This window comes from Oenanthe melanoleuca, chromosome 6 (genome assembly GCF_029582105.1).
Source record: "Oenanthe melanoleuca isolate GR-GAL-2019-014 chromosome 6, OMel1.0, whole genome shotgun sequence".
Taxonomy (NCBI): domain Eukaryota; kingdom Metazoa; phylum Chordata; class Aves; order Passeriformes; family Muscicapidae; genus Oenanthe; species Oenanthe melanoleuca.
The window spans coordinates 20014967-20035958 of NC_079340.1; the positions used below are offsets into that span (position 1 = coordinate 20014967).

The window sequence follows — 20992 nt, forward strand, 5'->3', positions numbered from 1 at the left end:
TCACTGTTCTTGTTTTATTTTTTAAATAAGACCTTTTTACCTTGCCACAGTTAGTTTTGATGTTCTCTCTAAGGTACCTAATTTGTGGGTTTTTTTTGTAGATGAGATCACTGCCAGTTTTCGTAGGTTTGGACCTCTTGTGGTGGACTGGCCTCACAAAGCTGAAAGCAAGTCATATTTTCCACCTAAAGGTAATTAGTTTAAAATACACTTAAGAAGGCTGTTCTGGTTAAAGGAAATTATATCTGCTGTGTGGCAATCCACCGTAAAGCAAAGTTTTGACTCTTTATGGTGAATTTTCTATCTTGCATCAAGCATATTTTCAGCCATTGTCATGATGGGAAAAAAGTTCACAGTTTGGTTATTGAAATGTGCTCCTCTTTATATAGTTCTTCAGCACACCTTGAACTCCTGAATCATGCCCTAATTTCTACCAGCAGGTAGATGCAAGTTGCAAAAATTGCCTAATTGATTCTATTGTGGTTTGCACATTGCAAAAGCCATGGGAGTAAGAGCTGGGAGTCACCTGCATTGGGTCACTGGGTTGGGTGCCCAGTGCTTTGCAGGAAACGGCTCCAGCGTGTGCTGTGATCCTCGAGCTCCACGCCAGGGCTGCCCAGGCACTGGAGCACAGGGCGGGCACAGGGCGTGGGCCAGAGCGTGGGCAGGTGGGACAACCTCTTATCAGTCAGCACAATGCTATGCAGACCTGTTTGGGGTGAGAAAGAACAACTTATGGGAAATCTGCTGGGGGAGGTTGCTTGGCTAAATCAAACTGCTCTTACTGTACCCTGGTCTCTCTGATTTTGTACAAAACATTCTACTCTCTTCCACATGCGCCTCTTGCATCTAGTTCCTGAGTTCACTCATGATCTGCAAAAGGAGCAGGAAGTTGTACACAAAATTTCTGGTCTATGTACAAAGATTTTCATTTCTCGTTGACCCTGGAAACTCTTAATTGCTCATTAAGGCCACTGATTATTTTGGCAGAACAATGGGCTGTTCAGTCAGTGAACTAGCTAATCCTGCAGTATTTTGATACATATATTTTGACTGTAAAAACACACAAAAGCCAACTCAATTTATTTGGAAGCTTAATTGCTGGAGGTGAGATAACACTATTACAAATACTTGACCTGTGAACAGTATTTGGGACACTTAAAACCAGAAGAGAAACCCATGCATGCTTCCTCTTTCCTGTTCCATTCTCACCACTCAGCCTTGCTGTCAGCAGTTAAGCAACATATGTTCTTGAATTTAAAAACAAATCAAAAAGCCCCAAAAAAACAGCAAAAAACCCCCCAAACCTCAACCCCCATCAATATTCTTAAGGACAGTTGGTAAAATGTATACTTTTCCCTTTTAAGACCTTGGGGTCTTTCTGGCTAGTGAATTCTAATTGTGCCTTCACTTAAAAGTTTGGGTTTTTTTTGTTTTTTTTTTTAAAGAGTAGAAAAGCCAGGTTCTCCCTGACCTTATTATCTCTTAGGATTCTACTTTTTTTTCCTCTTGTTATATTTTTGTTTTATTAATTCAATAAGTAACTATTTGTTGAATTAAAACTTCCAGTTTAGATTTTGTTCTGTATCTGACTATGGACTAGTTATGCCTTGACAAACTTGTAAAATGTTTTTGAATAAGATCTATTTTAGCAGAAGACAAGGGAATGCAGCCTCACTTCTATTTTTGTCATGATTCTAATATAGAAAGTGGCTTTCAAAGCCAGTTGCCCTGAGTGTCTGTCTGAAAGTGCTAAACAACAGTCAATCCCAACTGTTCCAGATTTATTTATATCTGACTTCTTAGTTATCAGTCAGGGCTGCAGCATCAGACATCCTGCATGCCTGGCTCTGACATTCCCTTACAGTCATGGTGAGCTCCTTAGATCAAATGTACTTGATTTACTATGATCCCATACAGACAGCTCTTACACAGAAGACAGAATATTATTTCCAAGAGTCAAAGGGTAAAGTTTGAATGTCTTCTAATTTTTTCGCAACTTTTTGGTCTTTTTTTTTTTTTTTTTTTTTTTTCAATAAAGAGTACTTACTTTTCAGAATTATTACGGAATCATTTTCAGAAGTACCACAATGAAATTTCTACAATGCTGGTTTTGATCAGAAATTTTAGACCTAAAATTTGTTTTTTAGTTTTTGATTGTTTTTTGTTTTCTTTTTTTTATTTATTTATTTTCCTTCTTTATTTTAAGCTGTTTTGGTGCATTATTGGACATTTCCTTAAAAAACACAAAAAGAGATATTTGAAATTATGTTTGGTACAAAATTCAGTGAGACTTATTCAGCTGTCAAGTACTCATGAATTAAAATGTTTTCATCCTTCATTTTTCGAGATGTCTTCCATGTTGCATTGCTAGTCTGTAAATTCTCTGACATTTTGAAAATGAGTGTTTCATATGGAACATGTCCAGAGAAACAAAGGACAAATGAAATTATAGAGGAGGGAATGAGCTGGGATTTGTATGCTAGCAATCTTGAAAGAAAACAAGAAAAATGAATTGTTGGAATGCAGTGGGGATGATGCAGAGGCTGTTCACACATGGATAAAGCCTGACCTTCAAGGCTTCTCCCACCTCCTTGAATGTGCCCCAGAGGCAGTAAAATTGAGCCCTGCTCTTTCTGAACATATGTCATCACCTCCAGAAGGACTTCAGTGTCCTTTTGATGGATGGCCTTTTCCATTACTGGAGGGTCAGACCATTGGGCAGTGTCTAGTCTTTCAGCAAGGTTCAGGATTTTTGTCTGTTTGCTTTGATGAATGTTCACTGAGAGGTTTGGGGCAGACAACATCAGTAGGTGATGCCATGGGTTAGCACAGTCAGTGAAGTTTTATACAGGAGCTGCTTCACATCATGGTTTTCTGTCTTCAGTTACATCCAGGTGATGCAACATCCCCTGCAGTCCTGAGTGAATCAATACAGATTTCCAGTATCTTCTTGTTGGTATAATTTATTGAATTTTGGAATGTTTTCTATGCTGGTGCAGTACATGAATTCCCTGTATTAGGAGCACTCTGTTGATATTAAGGCTAGGAAGAGAAGGCTGCAGAAACCATTAGCCATGGCTAATCTGATCAAGCATGAAATCTGAAAGCTTAAAATGTTGCTTACAGTCTAGTGACCTCCACCATCACCCACCAGCCTTCCCAAGGGCTTTATCTGGTTAGTTTAGTGAGGAGTCAGGCCATAGATGTGGAGCCAGTTCCAGCAAGCCTTATTAGCTAATTTATTAGTTGGTGGGGTTGATTAGCTTAGCTGCAGTGACTATCATTGTAATCTATCACTGGGACCAGTTGGAGTCCAGAAACATTTGTGCAGCACTGAGCTTTTACAAAGAAGGTTTTCCTGGATTTGGCATCCTGAGCAGGATAGTGTCAACACAGGGCTGCTTAGACACATTGCCTCAGATTTAGTGGTGGGTCTGCTGGACATAAATGTTTGTTTGTGAAATGGTGCTGAGCTGGGATCTCCAGCATTGTAACACCAGGCTTATCCCAGTGTTGGGTCAGCAGTGCCATTTTGGACCTTGGGGGATAGCACAGCAACACAGATGTATCTGCAGCATATTCCTCAAACACATCATTGCTGTCTGTATTATCCAGGTTTTCCTGTTTTTCCAGATAGTCTAGGAGTTTGTTACCCATACTGAATCTTGCCTGGTATCACAGAATACGCTGATCATGTGTTTGTGAAAGCAGTCTGACTTTGTCAGTGTTTGAGTTGTGGACATTGTAACAGCAAACCCAAAATAGTTCTGTAGATCAAGCATACCTTACCTTACCTTGGTTGCCAGTTCAATATTTAGATTGCTGAGAGAACAGGGATGCTCTTGTCACTGAAAGTGAATATTGTGCACTTGGGCGAGAGAAACTGCCAACAGCTGACAATGTGTGCAAGAGGCTCCTATTTCTAATTCTGGGCATCTGCATTGTTGCCTTAACATTTCTTTTTACCCCTCCTGTGCATTGTAAAGCTTAGCACCATGTTTTCATGTTTGTGTCATACATGAGGTGGTTTTTAATGCTTTGCCTCTTCTGAATAAGGCTAATTCCTTCCTGTTGCCTGAGAAGTCTTTGGATTACATCCTTTGGCATCTGTTTGGATATGTTACTAACTGAACTGGCAAAATTGTAAATGCCATGTGTTGGTCTTGGGTAAGCAGATGCCCAGTTCATAATGTGTTTACTTGGCTTTCACCCCAGAGTTTGGGAATTAAATGTGGTTTGTGGTTAAGTATCTTTTGAGTACCTATGAGACACAGAAATAAAGAAATATGTGTTAAAAAATGCTATCTAAAGTAGTTGCACATTACCGTGTCACAGTCTATTTATCTCTGGCAAAATCCAGATAATTCATGTTTTATTTAAGTAGAAATTGATGGGGTTTTCACTTATTTGTTGGTGTGCTGAGTTAAGCAATGCTTATGCTAACCACAGTAATTTTTTTTCTTTCCTTTTTTTTTTTTTATTAAACAGATGGTGCCAACTGTTTCAAAAACATTTTTTCAGTTTTTTTTTCTTTAACAGATTGCTAGCTTTAAAGCAACTTTTAAAAAACTCTTTAGTGGTTCTTCTTTTTGATAACTTTGATTTTTCTAGTAAGAACTGCACCATGTGTTTTAAAATGCCAAAAACTATGCAAAAATTTTCACCCCTTTTTTTTTTTCCATTTAGAAACGTTGATGTTTGGATAGAGATGAGAATTAGAGTTAGAAAATGAAGCATGGCAGAGCTTGAAGATAGGATGGGTTTGGAATGGTAGGAATGCTTTGGCTCTACAGTTGATTTAGACTTGTGATGCAGTAGTCTGATCCTTTTGTGTTATCCCTGTTCTTCAGTTCATTATCCTGTTATCTGATAAAATTAAGCACATTTGTCCCTACTGCTCCATATGGGACACTAGAATGAGAGAGATCTCATGAAAAACAAAACAGTGTAAACGAAGTTGCACAAAGTAACATGAAATTATTGTCATGCTTTAATTTAAAAACAACTGGTGGGACAGACAGTGTGAGCCTGTCTGATTCTCTCCAAAGTACTGTTTAGATGGGAACACTGTTGTTGTAGTCTTTTGACTGATCTTGATTTCATGGATCAAGACCATTTCCATGGTTAATTCCATTGTCACTGCATTGGCAGCTATAGTTTCTGCCAGAGGAACAAGAGTGAACAGTTGCAAAGAGAAAGTATAGAGTCATAATTCTGATTTCACTAGTTCTGTTCACAAGAAAGTATCTGGTTTGTCCAAGTACAGCAGTCTATTCTAGAAAACTGCCTGCTTTGGTTTAACAGATCAAATATGATACCACCACAGTCCAGCATGAAATGCTGAGCCAATTTTTGTATTTAAAAAACTGAAGTCAGTGATCATTACATTTGTTAGACTGGAAACTGACATTCCCTATCCAGAATTACATTGTATGGTAAAGGGTGATTCTGGGAGGGCTTTTAGATGTTGTTTACATATGTTCCAACACACGTGTGCAGTGCCAGTCGCTTAACCACTGACATCTGAGGCCATGTCTGTAATTTGTAGTCCCTGTGTCTTCCCACAGCAGGGCAGCATAATCCCAAATCAATGCAAATCACAAAATGTGTTGTGGCAAAATGCAGTACACACTTATGTGCTCTTCTGTAGCCGTGTGGCTTCAGCTTGATTTTGCAGAGAATTTTCTTTGAGGTTTTTGGTGACTTTTGTTTGTGCCTCCCTTTTTTAAGCTCTTAACACTGTTTCCTGTCTTGTCCTAAATGTTTAAGGATTCTTGGTGATGTACTGATAATGATGATTTTTAAATGTCTGTCTTTAAAACTGCTGTGCTAGATATCTAAAAGCATTCAAGGAGCTTGCATCATGTGAGAGAATTTCTGTCTCTAAAACAACGCCCTTTGCAACTTCTTTTTCTTGGGGAAAACAAGAATCTGGTGAGGCAAAATACTAAAGTATTTTTGAGCCATGCAAGACTAGGCAGAACAAATCTGATTCTGAAGTAGCACTGCAGGATTATTCTCTTCCAGCTTTCATGTTGCTTTCAACAGATCCTACTTTCTTCCAGAATTGCTAGGTTGCTATAGAAGAAACCACAATTTTTAGCAAGCATTTGACTGTAATCTGAACATATCTAAGTACATAAAAAGCTTTCCATGTTTATCTGTAGAGGCAGCCAGACCACTTTTGTCAAATGGAAGGTGTTAAATGTTTGTCTTAGTCTCATTAACCTCTCCTAAAACCCAAGTAGATTTTACTGTGAGTTGTGCATCTCATCCCTCCCCAATACTATTTTTATTAAATGTTGCCTTTTCTTTTGTTTTATAAATGGAAATATATGAATTGATCTGTAAGTATTGTGGACTTCAGGATAAAAGCTGTCCTTTGAATAGTGTTGTTGAGGACTTAATATTATTTTGTGCTTTGTAGTAGCTTGTGCTATCTTGTTTTGCTAATTATTTAGGAAGCACCAAATTATCCTTTCAAATCATTGAAATATGCTGAAGGGGTTGTTGCAGGTGGTCTTGCAGAGACAGATTTTGTACTAGGACTGCAGCATATTCATTGTTCTGATGGTCATATAAAAAGTAAGTTGCTCCCTACTCCCACCCCCAATCAGTTGTAATTATTTAATGCATTAAAAACCTGTGCTCTATTCATGGAGTCCTAGAGGCATTATATTTATAAAATTACATGTTTGGTTCCTAGAATCACTTCAGTGATTCTACCTCTAAAATAATGATACAGTAATCTAAAATTGATGCAAGATCATTGGAATACACACATCATAAATTTATCAGAGGTAATACCCCTAATTATACTTGTGTCCTCCCAAATCAAAGGTTAGGACTGGCAATGTATTTCAGGTGCTGGATATGCTGTGGGTGCCTCTGCCCAAGGCAGTGCATCTGCCTCTGTCTGATCTCAGAGGCTTGGAGCAGCTCAGAGCTGGTGTTTCCCTCCGCTGTCTCAGTGCTGTGCTTGGCAAATTGTGTCTACTTGATCCCATGCAAAGCCTACCTGGTTTTGGGACCTACAGTGCATCTGAGTACTGATTATACCAAGAGTAGTCAGCTGTATGGCAGTGGAGGCTGGGCAGTTTCATTAACAAAGTTAAACACATAATTTTTTAGAGGATTTGGTAAGTCCAGTGTTTTTATTTTTTTTTAATGTACTATTCTGATCTTTCAGGGACATGCATATTCTTACTCACCAGAAGCAGTTTTGGATTTTCTTTGGTTTTGAGAGGAGTTTATTGTTCAACATAATCCAATTTTGAAAAAAAATCATTCTGTTATTAAGGAGGGTTTTTCAAGATGCATCTTTTTCTTATAGTCAACAAAGACAAGAAATTTGAACAAACCAGAACCTGAAAATATTCCACATGTGAGTGAACATTCAAACCAGTTATTAGCAGCACCACAGCAGCAAGTGACAGACTGATTACTTGATTAAAAGAAAGGAAGTCAAAGCTTAGTGCTGAAGCTCTGCATTCTGCCTTTAGAAACATTTTACAGCTCACAGGAGAGTTACAATCATACAAAAATCAGAAAATATGTTACTAGCTTCATCTGTGCAAAAGACATGGAGTGTCTTCTTTTTGAAGTACTTTACTTTGAAGTTCTTGACAACAGTCCCAAATATTTTGTGTATCACAGCCCTAGTAAGTGCTGCTTACTTTCTTCTCTAAAAAGAAATGTTACGAAAAACATACAATTTCAAGTTTTTTATTTTAAAACTCAGTATCAAATTTAATTTAAAATAACTGAAATGCAGCTTGCTTGGATTTTTGGACTGGTGCTTTCTTCCTCTGAAAATTTATTTTACCTCATGCTGATACTGTGCTTGAAATAGAAGCTGAAATCAAGCAGAGCATTTATATTTCTGTAGAATTTTTCCATGTTGATGTTGGTTGGAGTAGGACTGGAAAATGATTTTTTTGCAAAGAAGAGTAACAGGTTTTGTTCAGACTTGGAAATGGATCTCTCTTGAGCCATCTGTTCAGAGTAAAAGCAGCAGCAGCAGACCTGACTCCCTCCAGATGATGACCATGAGCTGCTCTGCCCAGAGCAGTCACCACTGCATATTGACCTTGAAAATCAAAATTAAAAAAATTCAGTTCTAGATTTAGTTGGGTTTCTTATATTTATGAGTGTTAATGCTTGATTTTTTTTCATGCTGCTGACTCAGCAAACTTCACAAAGATAGCTTTGACCTCATCAAATATTCAGTCTTTGTCATAGGAAATTTGTGTGACTACTAAAATAACTACAGTAACCAAATTGTATGTTAGAGCCTTCTTTTATGTTTTTATACCCTTTAATTCTGATTTATAGCTGCTATAGATCATGTTGCAGTCTGAAGTCTGATGTTGAAAATGGCTGTGACCTTTGAAAGAGGAGACAACGCTATAAATTTGGTGTTGCAATGTTTTATACTAGATTAGAAGTAAAATGCCAGATAAAGAGGGGCTTTAGTATTCATGTAGAACATTCTTTTGGTTAAAAACCACAAAAAAATCCAAGTAATTTATTTCAGTCTTCTTTTTTAATGCAGGTGGGTGGGAGTATTTTTACTGCAGGACAAACTGAGATGGCATATGTATACTGTTCTTTTGGGGCTTTTTTACCCATAAGTGGTGAAAGTAAAGCAATGATGGCTAGAAAATTCTTTCTGCTTCTTGACATGTTTTGGAACTGAAAAGACCTTGTAAATCTTTAGCTGTATGTATTTACTACAGCACTGTAGAAATCCTTTGTATTGAGCAAACATTGGGGTGTCTTTCCCAAGTCCCACAAATAATGCATGTCCAGAAAGGAGAGGTTTTGTGGGTGGATTGGGTTTTTTTCTTCCACTTAAATTGAAGATGTGGAGAAAAACACTCCATAATATATATGACAAAACAGAAGGTTTCTGTTTTCTCTTTTATTTGTGATATGGTATGATCATTATTAGTAAGGGTTAAGTGTTGGTTTCAATTCTTTTGGTGATCTCATGATGTGAGCTGTTTAGTGATAAGACTGGAATTATGAAGACATGCACTTTATTTTACAGAAGCTACTGATACAGAACCTCAGTTTTCATTCAGCTCTTCTCTATGATCCATTCCATTGCTGACTTTTCTTGTTATGTCTCATGTCTTCCATTTGACATGTATGCTTCATTTTATTGCTGTTAAGATTCAGGATCCAATTATTTTTCCACGTAACTGAGGATATGGAGTTCAATCCTTTAATTAAAATCAAACAAACCCTTCCCCAGTACCTGTCTGTAATGTGACATATAAAGAATTTCTTACATATCACACCTGCCAGGCTTAGTCTGGTATTCATGAAAAACATGTAAAAATGTTAATGTGCAGAAATAGAAGAGTCACTGAAGATTCTAGACTGTTCCCATTTCTTATACACCTTTGTTTTTTAGAGAAAAGAATCAGCTGACAGGGTCAAACACTGCCATATAAAATTAGACCGAATAAAAGAAATTAATCTTTGCAGCCCTGACTAATACATAATTTCACTCTTCTGCAGTAGCTAAGTGAGATTACAGCCTTTTCTATTTTGAGGTTTCTTAAGTATTTAAAGCCTTTGAAGTTTTTTGAAAATGCAGTCATGTCACTGCAATGTTTAAAGGAAAGTCTGCAGCTTTTTAACACCTTGGATTTTTATTTTTCAAAAATAAGTTTAATTTTTAATAGTCGTTTCATCTTTGGATTTAGAAATGTGTTTTATTCATGTTCAAAGCATCTTCTAATAAGATTATGAAGGTGACTTTGAGCAATGACCCTTGTCATCACATTAACTGATTTAGAAATTTGGTTCACACTGTTTCTAAATGTTCCTTTCCTGTGGGCTTTTAAAACAACTTTATTCTAGAAATTCTAGTAAATACAATCATAATTCAGTTCAAAACTATTTTTTTAAATATAGTAAAAAAGTGAAATATGTATATCATGAAGAAGTTGTCCATTTAAATCTACTTCTTTCTTTGATGCAGCCATCTCAACCATCTAAAAATAACGCTAAAGAAATTGGACTAGAACATTAATTTTCTTTGCCATTTTAACTCCATTCTTCTTTTTACATAATATGAGGTAGATTTATATATTTAAATACTTTTATAAGAAATCTGAGGTTGATGGTAGATTTTATTTTAATCCTGAAGCTTATAAAAACATCAGAAAAGATACTGTCCAAATGGATGAAAGATGTGCTTCGAAGATAGTTCAGCTTGTTTCAAACATAAGTGGTCCTTCCCTTTTGCAGATGAAATCAGTGTATGTGACTACCCAAAGGCTTTAAGGCTTTTCTGATTTGCTATACAGAATGTAAAGAGGAAGTTCTTCTCTTCATTCTCTTAATTCTGCCATCCAACCCCAGTGCTATAAAGCTGAAAACACATGACCCTTAGATTATGATTCCTTTATCTGATTTTGCAAGTGGACTGAATTTTGGGAAGTATGAATTTCAGATCAAATACGTATGAAATCAATAGATGGTATGCAGACACATGACATGGATATTCGAATACTCTGACCTTATAGATAACTCTTCATTACAGTATTTCACTTTGTTTGAAAAGAGCCCAGATTCTAAGAACCTGAAATAGGTTAATCCTTCCCTGTTGGCTATATAACATTTGCATGCCAAAATGCTGGCTTTGTACCAGAAGATTCAGCTCATGGTTGATGCATTTGAACAATTTATCTACTGTTGTTCTCAAATGCAAGAATTTAAATTATTAATTACTTTGAGTACTCACAAGTTGAGCATAAAATGGTATCCTTCAGTTATAGTAAAATTGAACTAATTCACAATTAACTGAAATTCCAAAGAAAAACTCTTGATTAAATTCAATCCACTATGGACTTCATTAAGTGAGAGATCTGTGCTGTTACTCCATTAGTATCTTTCAGAAATATTCCTATACCACTAAGTAACTAGAGACTATCCAGACAGCCTTTACTCTCATAATGTTTGTAATTGATCACTTAAACTGAACAGAGTATAAAAATTCTAATATAACAAACTTCATTCCTACCTTTTCCCAAGGGTTACAAAATACAGTCAGTGATTTCCTTTTATTCCATCAAACTGTGCCTAACCATGGAGCTGTAAAAGGAAGGTGTCACCAGATTTAGAAGAATAAAAGAAAACCTTTTCTTTTTAAAACATGCTCTTTTCACAAATGCTGTGAAATGCAGTCAGGCTTTTTCTGGTAAAGCATGGCAGGCATGAAGTTGGATAATCTTTAACTCTTGAGAAATACTTTGCTTTAGATCTTTTTTCATAAACTCTGTCAGCTGTGCCTTGCTAAGTTGAAAGATGTCCACAGAGCCAGTAAGTTTATTTTCTCTCACATGCCTAATACATACAATGCATGTTCTGCCATAGTAAAGGTACATGAATAGTTCTTTTCAGATAATGACATTGAGAAAGAATGGGCAGAATACATGCATAATGCACTACTAGCTAAAACTCCAGTATGACTGCCTGTAATTCGTACCAACATGCCAGTTTTTAACATAAAAGCATGATTTTCTTTTATTAGAAAGGCAGAATCAGCACCTTGATACACTTTCCATCTGGCATGTTGTTTTGGAGAAAGAGGTTATTGAAGCCTTTTTGCAAACTGTGCTTTCAGTAATACAGAAAGGTTCCCATCATTAGAGAAGATACACCAATGTTGGTATTAATTGAAATAGAGATTTTTTTTTTTTTTTCCTCCCTGTCTGGGCTGGTAAAAATGATTTTGCCAGACTGTAACAACTTTATTTACTCCCCAGTGTATCCTGCATTTCAAGTGGCAAACTTGTTTCAAGCTTGTGGGACACAGTGTATATGCCAGATTTTCCAGTTCATTCTCAGCAAAGTTAACTGAAATTAGACCAACTGGGCTAAATTACCCTTTCATATGGAAATTGTGTCACTGTTAAGATGTCAGAATAGGACATGTACAAAGGAGCTTAGTACTTATACTGCTTTCCATCAAATAATGAATCTTGGAGCTTAGGGTCGAGGATCTCCTAGGTTGGCTTCTTAAACTAGGGAAATTATTTTTCTCCTCATCCTCCCTCTGCTGTACCCTTTAAAAAGTTGTAGTGACTTTTTTTACACCAAAATACATTGTTGCCTTTTCCCAGAGAATTGCAATGTTTATTGGCAGCACTGCAGTGATGTGTTGCACCAACAACAGAGGAGGAGCTGGATTGTTTCTGCTCTGCCAAGAATCCAAATATCTGTGGATAGACAATAGTCAGCTGTAGTCAGGTTGCTGATTTTTGAGGCCTCAGATATCTTCCTTGTTTTACTTTATGGAATGTGAGTCGAGGGCAGTCCCTTGAGCCCTCAAACCTTTAGAGTGTGGGGTCAGGTAAGAAGGAGCACTGCTGAAGTTTGACTGCAACCTACTACCACACTATGCTACCAGAATTCTGCCATAGGGCATTAAAATTTTGAAGTTTATCAGATCTTTTACTTCTTGGGAAACAATAGATACTTTTAGAAGTGATACAATATTTCTGAAGCACAGATAGGAGAATATGCTGAAGCACACAATGCTGGGGAATTTGAAGGAATTTCCAGAATCTGCTAAGTTGCACCTAGTGTGTGATAATTCTTTATCCAATTCCAATTTCAGCACAGATGTTTTCCAATTTATTTTTTTTATACTGGAACCTGAATTCAAAGTGCATCTTCTGTTATATAGTTCCAGTCAAATGAAGTGCATCCATGGAAACACATGTTTTCCTGGATAAACAAGTAAATGCAGCTCTAAACAGTGGCATTGTGATGAAGAGGGTAAGTCTGCAGTAGTAGCAATGCCTAGAATTGCTCGTGGGGAAAAGCTGCTCCTTTCTGAATGTAAAGTTTTTGCATCCCTATGTGCTTCTATAAAGTGAGTAAAAATACCTTTAACTTTGGCAGGTATCTTTCTTGGCCATATCAACTTCTATGATCCTTATATTATCTTAAGTTTTGTTCTTTATTTTTCATTTTTGTGTAATCTTTTTTACTCTTCAGTACCAGAAGTCATTGAATGATTGGAACAGATGTGCAGTTACCAGGTTTTGAAGTAGTGCTGGACATCATGTCATGCTAGTCCAGCGTCCTCTTTTTCTAGGTTAGCTCAAGGCTGCTCTGTAAACAGCCTCTGTGTCTTTGGTGGATCCTTGTGGACCCAACAACAGAATGATTTATTCACAGAGGTCTAGGGAAGTGAGGAGCTTTCACCTTACTGAACTTCATGGCAGGCACTAGCCCCAAGTTAGAAAACTGAAACCTTACCAACTTGGACTACTCTTCTAATCTAGCAACCAGAGAAAAATAACAAGTATCTGTGGTTAATTTTAACTGTTTGGGGAAATTATGATCCTACCATTTACTGTACCCCCAAAGGGTGATCAATTCCAACTACCACAGATGTAACCTCTCACTATGGCCTAGAAACCCTCCTGAATAGAGACATAAGTGGCAAATTACACAGGTCACACCCAACATGTTCACATTGAGAAAACTGTGCTGTAGTGACTGTGGTGCAGAGGAGCAGTGCCTGCTCCAGGGAGTCCTCTCAACCAGGCAGCTCCAGTGATCCAACAGCCTCTTGTTTCCTGGCTTTGCTGAGTGCAGAGAGGGCTGTATTAGTTTCACTTCTCAGTGAGCAGAAGCATGGCCTGCTTGGGTCAACTCTTCATGCAGATTTAACAACATTAAATAGAACTCAAGGAAGTTTTCTTGGCAGCTGCATTCAGCAGAGCTCTGAGTACTACATACTTAGGTTTACTGGCTAATTTAAAGTCCTAAAACTCTGAATCAAATGAAACAATTTTAGTAGGCTTTCTTATTTCTTTTGAACTGCTTTATTTAAATATAAGTAACAACAGCAGGTCTTTTATTAATAATAAAGCACAAAGCATCTTGTTCTTTTTCACTGGGCTTACTGTTTTTAGTGAACATTTTTTCATATTTAAGTGTGTATTCATAGAATATTTTTGTTTACCTGTCCACTTTCTTAGCCCTCTCTTCTAGAATTTATTAATTTTATGTAGTAAGTAGACATGTTGTGCCTCCATTGTGAGATGTTAATCACTGATACCAGCAGACACCATGGATAAATAGCTCCAATATAGTTGCTGGATAATAGAAATCCTTATATCACCAGTCTATATTCCCACTGCTCAGAATCGTTAATTAATCAAATAAACATCCTCAGATGCAACAAATACAGTCTTTATTCTGAAATCAGTACTGTAGGGATCTGTAATGAGGGGATATGTTCAGTGAATTTAATTTATGAAAACAAACTACCAACCTTTACAGTTACTTGTATATCTTACCCACCTATCCTAATAAACATCTTGTTTGTTTAAAAAATGCTCTATAAATTAATCTATTACTTTTCTTTCTTGTGCCCTTGTCCTTTCCAAGGTTACGCCTTTCTGCTGTTCCAGGAAGAAAGCTCTGTACAAGCTCTGATAGATGCCTGTCTGGAAGAAGATGGAAAACTTTACCTATGTGTGTCAAGTCCCACAATCAAGGATAAACCAGTAAGTAGCTTATGCCATGACACTTACGCTGGTTGCTAACCTATTTGCTGTTACTCTTTTCAGTAAATAAATAAATAAAAAATACTTAATTACTTGTCATTTCCTGTTTCTGACCTTGTGGTTACATTGAATTGACTTCCTGTATCAGCATAACATGGCTTTAACATTTGCTTTTTTCTGCTAAGTGCCATATTCAATTAACTTTTTCATTTGGTACTCCTAGTATGCTTCATGAGTGTGTCACATCCTTTTACAGTGTTAACTGTGAAACAATGGAATGGTAATTTTTAATCTATTTGATTTGAGAGAAAAAAAAGCCTTATGTGATGAAATGAAGACATTTAACCCTGCCAAACTGAGATCCAGATAGTATCAAATATCCCCTGTATTTCATTAGGTTTTTTAATTGTTATTTTTATGGATTCAATAGCTAATAAATTTATAATTTAGGCCTCATTTGCCTTTTAGAAACAATTGGGTAAAATCAACTACTTCAGACAGCTGTAGCAGAATAGTAGACATACCAGTTGCCTGTTTTTATTGGTAACATCTCTAACATTCTTTAATGCTGGTCTTTCTTTGTGTCTATGGAGATATACAAATGAGGTGAAAACTGCGGACAAATAAGATTAAAAATGTGCTGCCTTTTAAAAGTACTATTAAAAATCTTGCAGAGATGAATGAACAACCCAGGACTGCAGCACAGGAAACGGGCTTGTGTGATTCCCAGGATCAAAAAAATGGATTGATGAACAGCTTTATCTAAATAACTTCTGAGGAGTTTTTTCCTGTGTAATCTAAAGATTTCTTCTCAGCTGTGTTGCTTGATGTTCAATAGAAATAGACATTCACATGTTATACAATCTCCTTTTGTATCAAAGTATAGAGATTAATTTTATCAGCTCATATCAGTGCTTTTAAATTTGTGGATCACTGTATGTCATTTCAGGAAAGCCAGAAGCCCAAACTACAACTGTAATTGCACAAACATGGTAAAATGTTCTGAAAGTCCTCTCACAGGTTTCTTCCTATGATGGCGATTAGGGGCAGGGAATTAATGAGCGTAGGAGTTTGTCATGAGGAGATTTAACTCAAGCCTGGCCTCTAGAGGTGATAAATGAGTTGTCCCCCTTCTTTCAGACACTTAGATAAGGTATGTTCTCAAGTTGTCTTGGTTCTTATAAAACCAACTTACTGCTTTTGAAAACTTCAATTTTAAAAAAAAATTATAGAAAGATTTGGCAGGTTTTTCTTAATTTTAATTAAGTGGCCAAGTTCCTCTGCTAACAATGATCTTTAATACAGGTGCAAATTCGACCTTGGAACCTAAGTGACAGTGACTTTGTGATGGATGGGTCTCAGCCTTTGGATCCAAGAAAAACAATCTTTGTTGGAGGAGTTCCACGGCCTCTCCGAGCTGGTGAGTAGCAGGAAAATGTAGGACATACAGCAGGTTAAGTAGAAAAGATGAAGAAAGGTAAACAGTATCTGTAAAAGATCAGAAAATGGACCTTGTGTTTTCCAAAGATTACAGCTTGCTTTCTAAGACAAGGAGTATCTTCCTGTTTACAAAATACCAACAGTGAACATTTTTTACCTTTTAAATAGGTTACTAATTAGGATTGCCAGTAGAAAGTTTTTCCCAAATTTGCGTAATATCCTAGAACTTGGCAAATTTTTTGCAGTGTAGACCATCTTAATCCAAACCCTTATTTGTTTGCTGAGGTGCAGACAAGTTTCCCTTTCCTTTTACTAAAAGACAAAGACCAAACCATTCTCCCAGATCCCATCCAAACCAATTCCAGCCTCAACTCTATGATTTCTCTTTCCCTTTTATTCAACACTTATCTTAATTCTTCCATGGAGCTATAGACAGGGCCTCTCAGCTATTGTCCCAAAGAAACATTTCTCCCAACCCAGGTCTCTTGGTGGCCTCACATCAAAGACCATTTTCCAAATTTACTCCTAATGTAGCTTATTTCCCTCAATTGTTTTTCTTCACCCTTAGCTCTTTTCTTCACTTTTATTTCAGAGCCACAGACAAGACTCCCTAGCTTTTGGCCAGAGGAAAGATTTATCCCAGCCCAGTCCTCATGTTGTTTTGAAGGCCCCATTTGAGCACTGCTCCCAATTGTAGCTCAATCCTCATTGTCATGAAGCAATTTAAAACATTTCTCCAAGCCAGATCTTTTGGCAGCACACACTTCTGTTTATACTCCCTTTCCATCCTCACTCCAAGGCAGCTGCGTGGTTTGTCTTTCTCATCCTCTCAGTCCTAATCCTAATCCTAATCCTGGGAAACTGTAGTTGACAAGGCCTCTCAATCACTGTCTGGAAGAAAACTTTCCTTGTAGCCCTCAGTTACCTTCAGCAGCCACTTTCCAGCACACTGAAACTTCAGCTCCTCACTTTAGCTTTTGTCTAATTTTAAGTATTTTGGGAAGCTGTACCAATGTCCCCCAGCCACTGCTGACAGTAAAATTCCTCTTATTCCAGATTTCTTGGCAGCTCTCACTTTCCTCACCATCTTAAAATAAGGCCCAGTTGTAGGGTGGTAATTATGTAAATAGTAACAATTAAACATTAGCTCATTCCTAATGATAGCCTTTATAAAGCTGTATGCCATTTGGCCTGTCATAGATTACATTTGAAATGCATTACACTTGGAAACTGATGCCTTTAAATAGGTAACTTCTCCAAAACAGACAAACAGTTCCCATTTCTTTTTGTTTACAACTCTAAAGATCAGATACAGAAGTTTTTCCTAAAATATTTGTATACTGCCTGGTTTGCTTCCTGGAATCCTATATATTATTTCACTATTGGCAAGAGTATCTTAGTGGAACCATTTTTGGAATTGTGTTTGTGATGTTTATGCTGTACTGTCACTTTTTGAGATCACTACCCAAGTGATGATTCCAAATCATTAGAAAGCAGAGGAATCTATTAATCACTACATTATGCTGGTAGTTTTTCCTTACTCTTTGGAGTAAAATATTTCCTGGTTTGGTAGAATATTTAGATATTTGTTCACTTATTGCAAATGGACAAATTAGCGTACAGTCTTCCCTGCACACAGATTTATACAAACACATATACCTATTCAATGTACTAATGAGAATTTTGTGACAGCTGTGAGAATTTAAATATTTACTATTTATGGTTCTAATTTTATTTTGGGTAGTTAAATGGCAACTTGCTGCAGAAAGTGTTTTCACATATTAGCACTAGAAAATGGCTGATTTGGCAGGGCCTGTACAGGTCTCAGTTCTTGCAGTTCTATGCATCTGGCAGATTTGTTGGCCTATGAGGTTTTACAGAGAGCTCGGCTCAGTGGCCATACAACCTTGCACAATTTACTTGGCTCTTCCCTGCTTTCTTCAGCCTCTTTACTGCTTCCTTCAGTTCTTTCCCTTAACTTCCCTTCTGTATGTGTCCTCAGCCATGCATTCAGCCTGTCTGGTTTATGAATGATGCTTATAACTTCTTTAGAGTTATTTGTAATAAAAAGCATAAAACCATGAAAAGCAACAAACCACAAGATCCACAAGCAAGTTAATATTCTACCAAAATATTAATTTAAATTACACCTGCAATGTAGGCTTGCTTTAGCTGCAGGAACTTCAGATGTTTCACAGATTTTTTGTTTCAAATGTGAAACACATCTTGGATATCTTTTGAGCCTTAGTACTCAGGTCAAAATATCAGATTCTAAAAACAGGACTATTCCTAAGTGATCTTGGGTGTAAACTAGCATTAAAAAGCCTACCAAGTACCAGGTTTTTAATATGCAATACTGTAAATTCTTGTTCACCTGATAACTGTTTAACAGCGTAACTTGGCATTTTTTTTCACACTTCAGCCACATCAACTTTTTACAGATTCTGGGTTTTGCCGTTATATTTTACTACGGTTCATGGAAGGTTGATTTAATCTGTGTTTCACTGTGCAATTTTAGACCTTGGAAGATGCATCTGATATGGCAAATGGTGCTTTTTAAAGGCAACAATCCAAATGCAACACCATTATTTATGTTAAATCTATTATATTTAACAATTGACTTCTTGCAGTTGAATTGGCAATGATTATGGACCGTTTGTATGGAGGTGTCTGCTATGCTGGCATTGATACAGACCCAGAGCTGAAGTACCCAAAAGGTGCTGGCAGAGTGGCTTTCTCCAACCAGCAGAGCTACATTGCTGCTATCAGTGCTCGCTTTGTCCAGCTCCAACACAATGACATTGATAAACGGGTAAGTAAAATCGCATGGAGCCAAATGGTTTTACCAAACTGTATTTTTAAAATCTTTATTATCATTGTATTGGAGAACACTGGAAGTTCTGTTCTTCAGATGGCATTTGTCAATGTTTTAAAAGCTTATTTAAGCATTTAAAGCAGAGTGAAAAAATACTTTAAATATCTTAAATAACTTCTAGTGGTAAACCCAGAAAATAGTTGATTGTAAGCTCATTTGTCCTTGGTTCTGTTTTGAATTCCAAATTCCATAGCATTTCCCAGCTTATTTTTCCTTCTTTAGATGTTTGCTCATTGTGCATCAGCGACTTTTAATTTAGTGACTTCTTGTGTCAATTTCTGACAGTTTTGCTATTATTAAGCCATTTTCTGTCAGTAGTGTAGGTCTAGAGTTGAGGTCCCTAAAACCCAGGTTTATTATAAATAAAATAAGTAAAACTGACCTCAAAAGTCTTCAGAATTTAACTAAAGCCAAATGCTAAGAGATTGCTTGATAGGCAGAAGGGGGAAATGATATTGTTTTGTTCAGTCCATATGAAATCCCTAAAGGGCTTTTCAAAAATGGACTGAAGTTAGAGTATTCACTGAAATTTGACTTTTACTTATTTTCCAAAATTGTTTTTTTTCCTTTAGACCTTCTGTCTTCACCTCTTGATTACACATACAAACAACACCCATGTTTTTGAGGGCTCTGCATTTAGAATTATCCAGAAGGACACGCAGCATGCACTGCAGTTATGCGTTTTTCTGATAGGGATGGCTTGTTTTTCCTTAATCCGATGTAAATGATTTCTTCAGAAGTCAGTTTAACAGCTTTTGGGTGTGTCTATTATGTGCAGTATGCATATAAAGCCACACAGCTGCAAAGTTCAAACTATTTTGACTTTGTCTTTACAAATCTGAATTGTACTTTTTGTCAGTTTTTAGGTGGTAATAGAATTTTAAGTCCTCAAATAATTGGTGCTTTACACCATATTACATTAACTAAGACAAGGCTATTCCTAAACATTTCTTGTCCATTAGATTCTGAAAAATCTTACAGAGGGATTGAGATTACTTTTGGAGAATTAATCACACATTGAACTCTTTGAGATTTATATACCAGCCATGCTTGCCTGAGGGTACTTTCTACACTTTAGGCTAAAGCCACAAAAGGTCACTAGCTAGTAATTTTTTCATCAATCTGTTCTTTTTTCACTTGGTGGACTGATAATTAAAGTTTATTTAATTATCTTTTATCTGTTTTTAAAATAGATTTGTGAGTTTGAAGAAGTATGAAGTCTCTTAATCCTTAGATCTTAATTTTTAAGTCTAATAGATTGAAATAGCTGAACTGTACAGCAAACATTCTTAAAATTATTTCACTAGTAACCATTGCAAGAAAAGGTATCAGAGAGAGAAACAGAAAGAGACTATTTAAAACCTTCACAATTCATGCTTGGGAAATCTGAGTAGCTGGGGATCTAGAGCTGTGCTGGACATTGGACCTGCTTTCTTCCAACATCATTTGAGACAGTGCTGTTTTATTTTACATGATGCTTCTAATTTTAGTGATATGGCATATGATATGCAAAATGGCAGTTACTCAGACTTGTTCCATGCAATACCAGTAGCAGGGTGTAATTAAAAAAAATAAGATTGGCAGCTCTAGCTGTTCCTTAGCTAAGAAATATAACTCACCATGTAAGCTTTACTTCAAAGAAGCAACATTTGTTGAAGTGTGATCAGGATAAGCTGAAGTAAATTCAGCATGAAGCTTTTTTGTAGAATGTTTCTTGTCTCTCAGCTTAACATCTAATTCTGTTTCTTCAAATCTTTATGTATTTAAGTGTTGTTACTAGATACACAATATACAAACTGTGCCAGACTGCCACTTGTACAGTTATAGCAAAATTATTTATAATAAATGTATACTTCAAATTTTTCTCTTTTCTAGTGCAGTTGACTGTACTTAAACCACTTTATAAATAGCATCAGGGAGCCATAAGAATTAGACATGCATGAGCTCATGATTTCCCTGGAATGAATGAACACTCAATTTAAATGTGTAGGCACAATTCATAGGAACATATTCAACATCTGTAATAGCATTATTGCAAGGGCCTAATCATGCATCAGTCCTGCTGTGTTTGGCACAAATGCTTTAAAAACAAAAGGCATTCCAGCCCCAAGTTGTTTACAACTGAGTGTAG

At 36.6% G+C, this 20992-nt stretch overlaps 1 protein-coding gene across 11 annotated transcripts in view; it reads left to right on the forward strand.

Annotated features, from left to right (window-relative positions):
• The window catches only part of CPEB3 (cytoplasmic polyadenylation element binding protein 3), an 81089-nt gene that overhangs the window by 54299 nt on the left and 5798 nt on the right, over positions 1-20992 (forward strand). For all 11 annotated transcript variants that reach the window (XM_056495183.1, XM_056495181.1, XM_056495185.1 and 8 more), the window contains 4 exons: positions 102-191; positions 14428-14546; positions 15852-15966; positions 18617-18798. In XM_056495183.1, coding sequence (XP_056351158.1) covers positions 102-191; positions 14428-14546; positions 15852-15966; positions 18617-18798 — 506 coding nt within the window. The remainder of the gene's footprint in view (positions 1-101; positions 192-14427; positions 14547-15851; positions 15967-18616; positions 18799-20992) is intronic.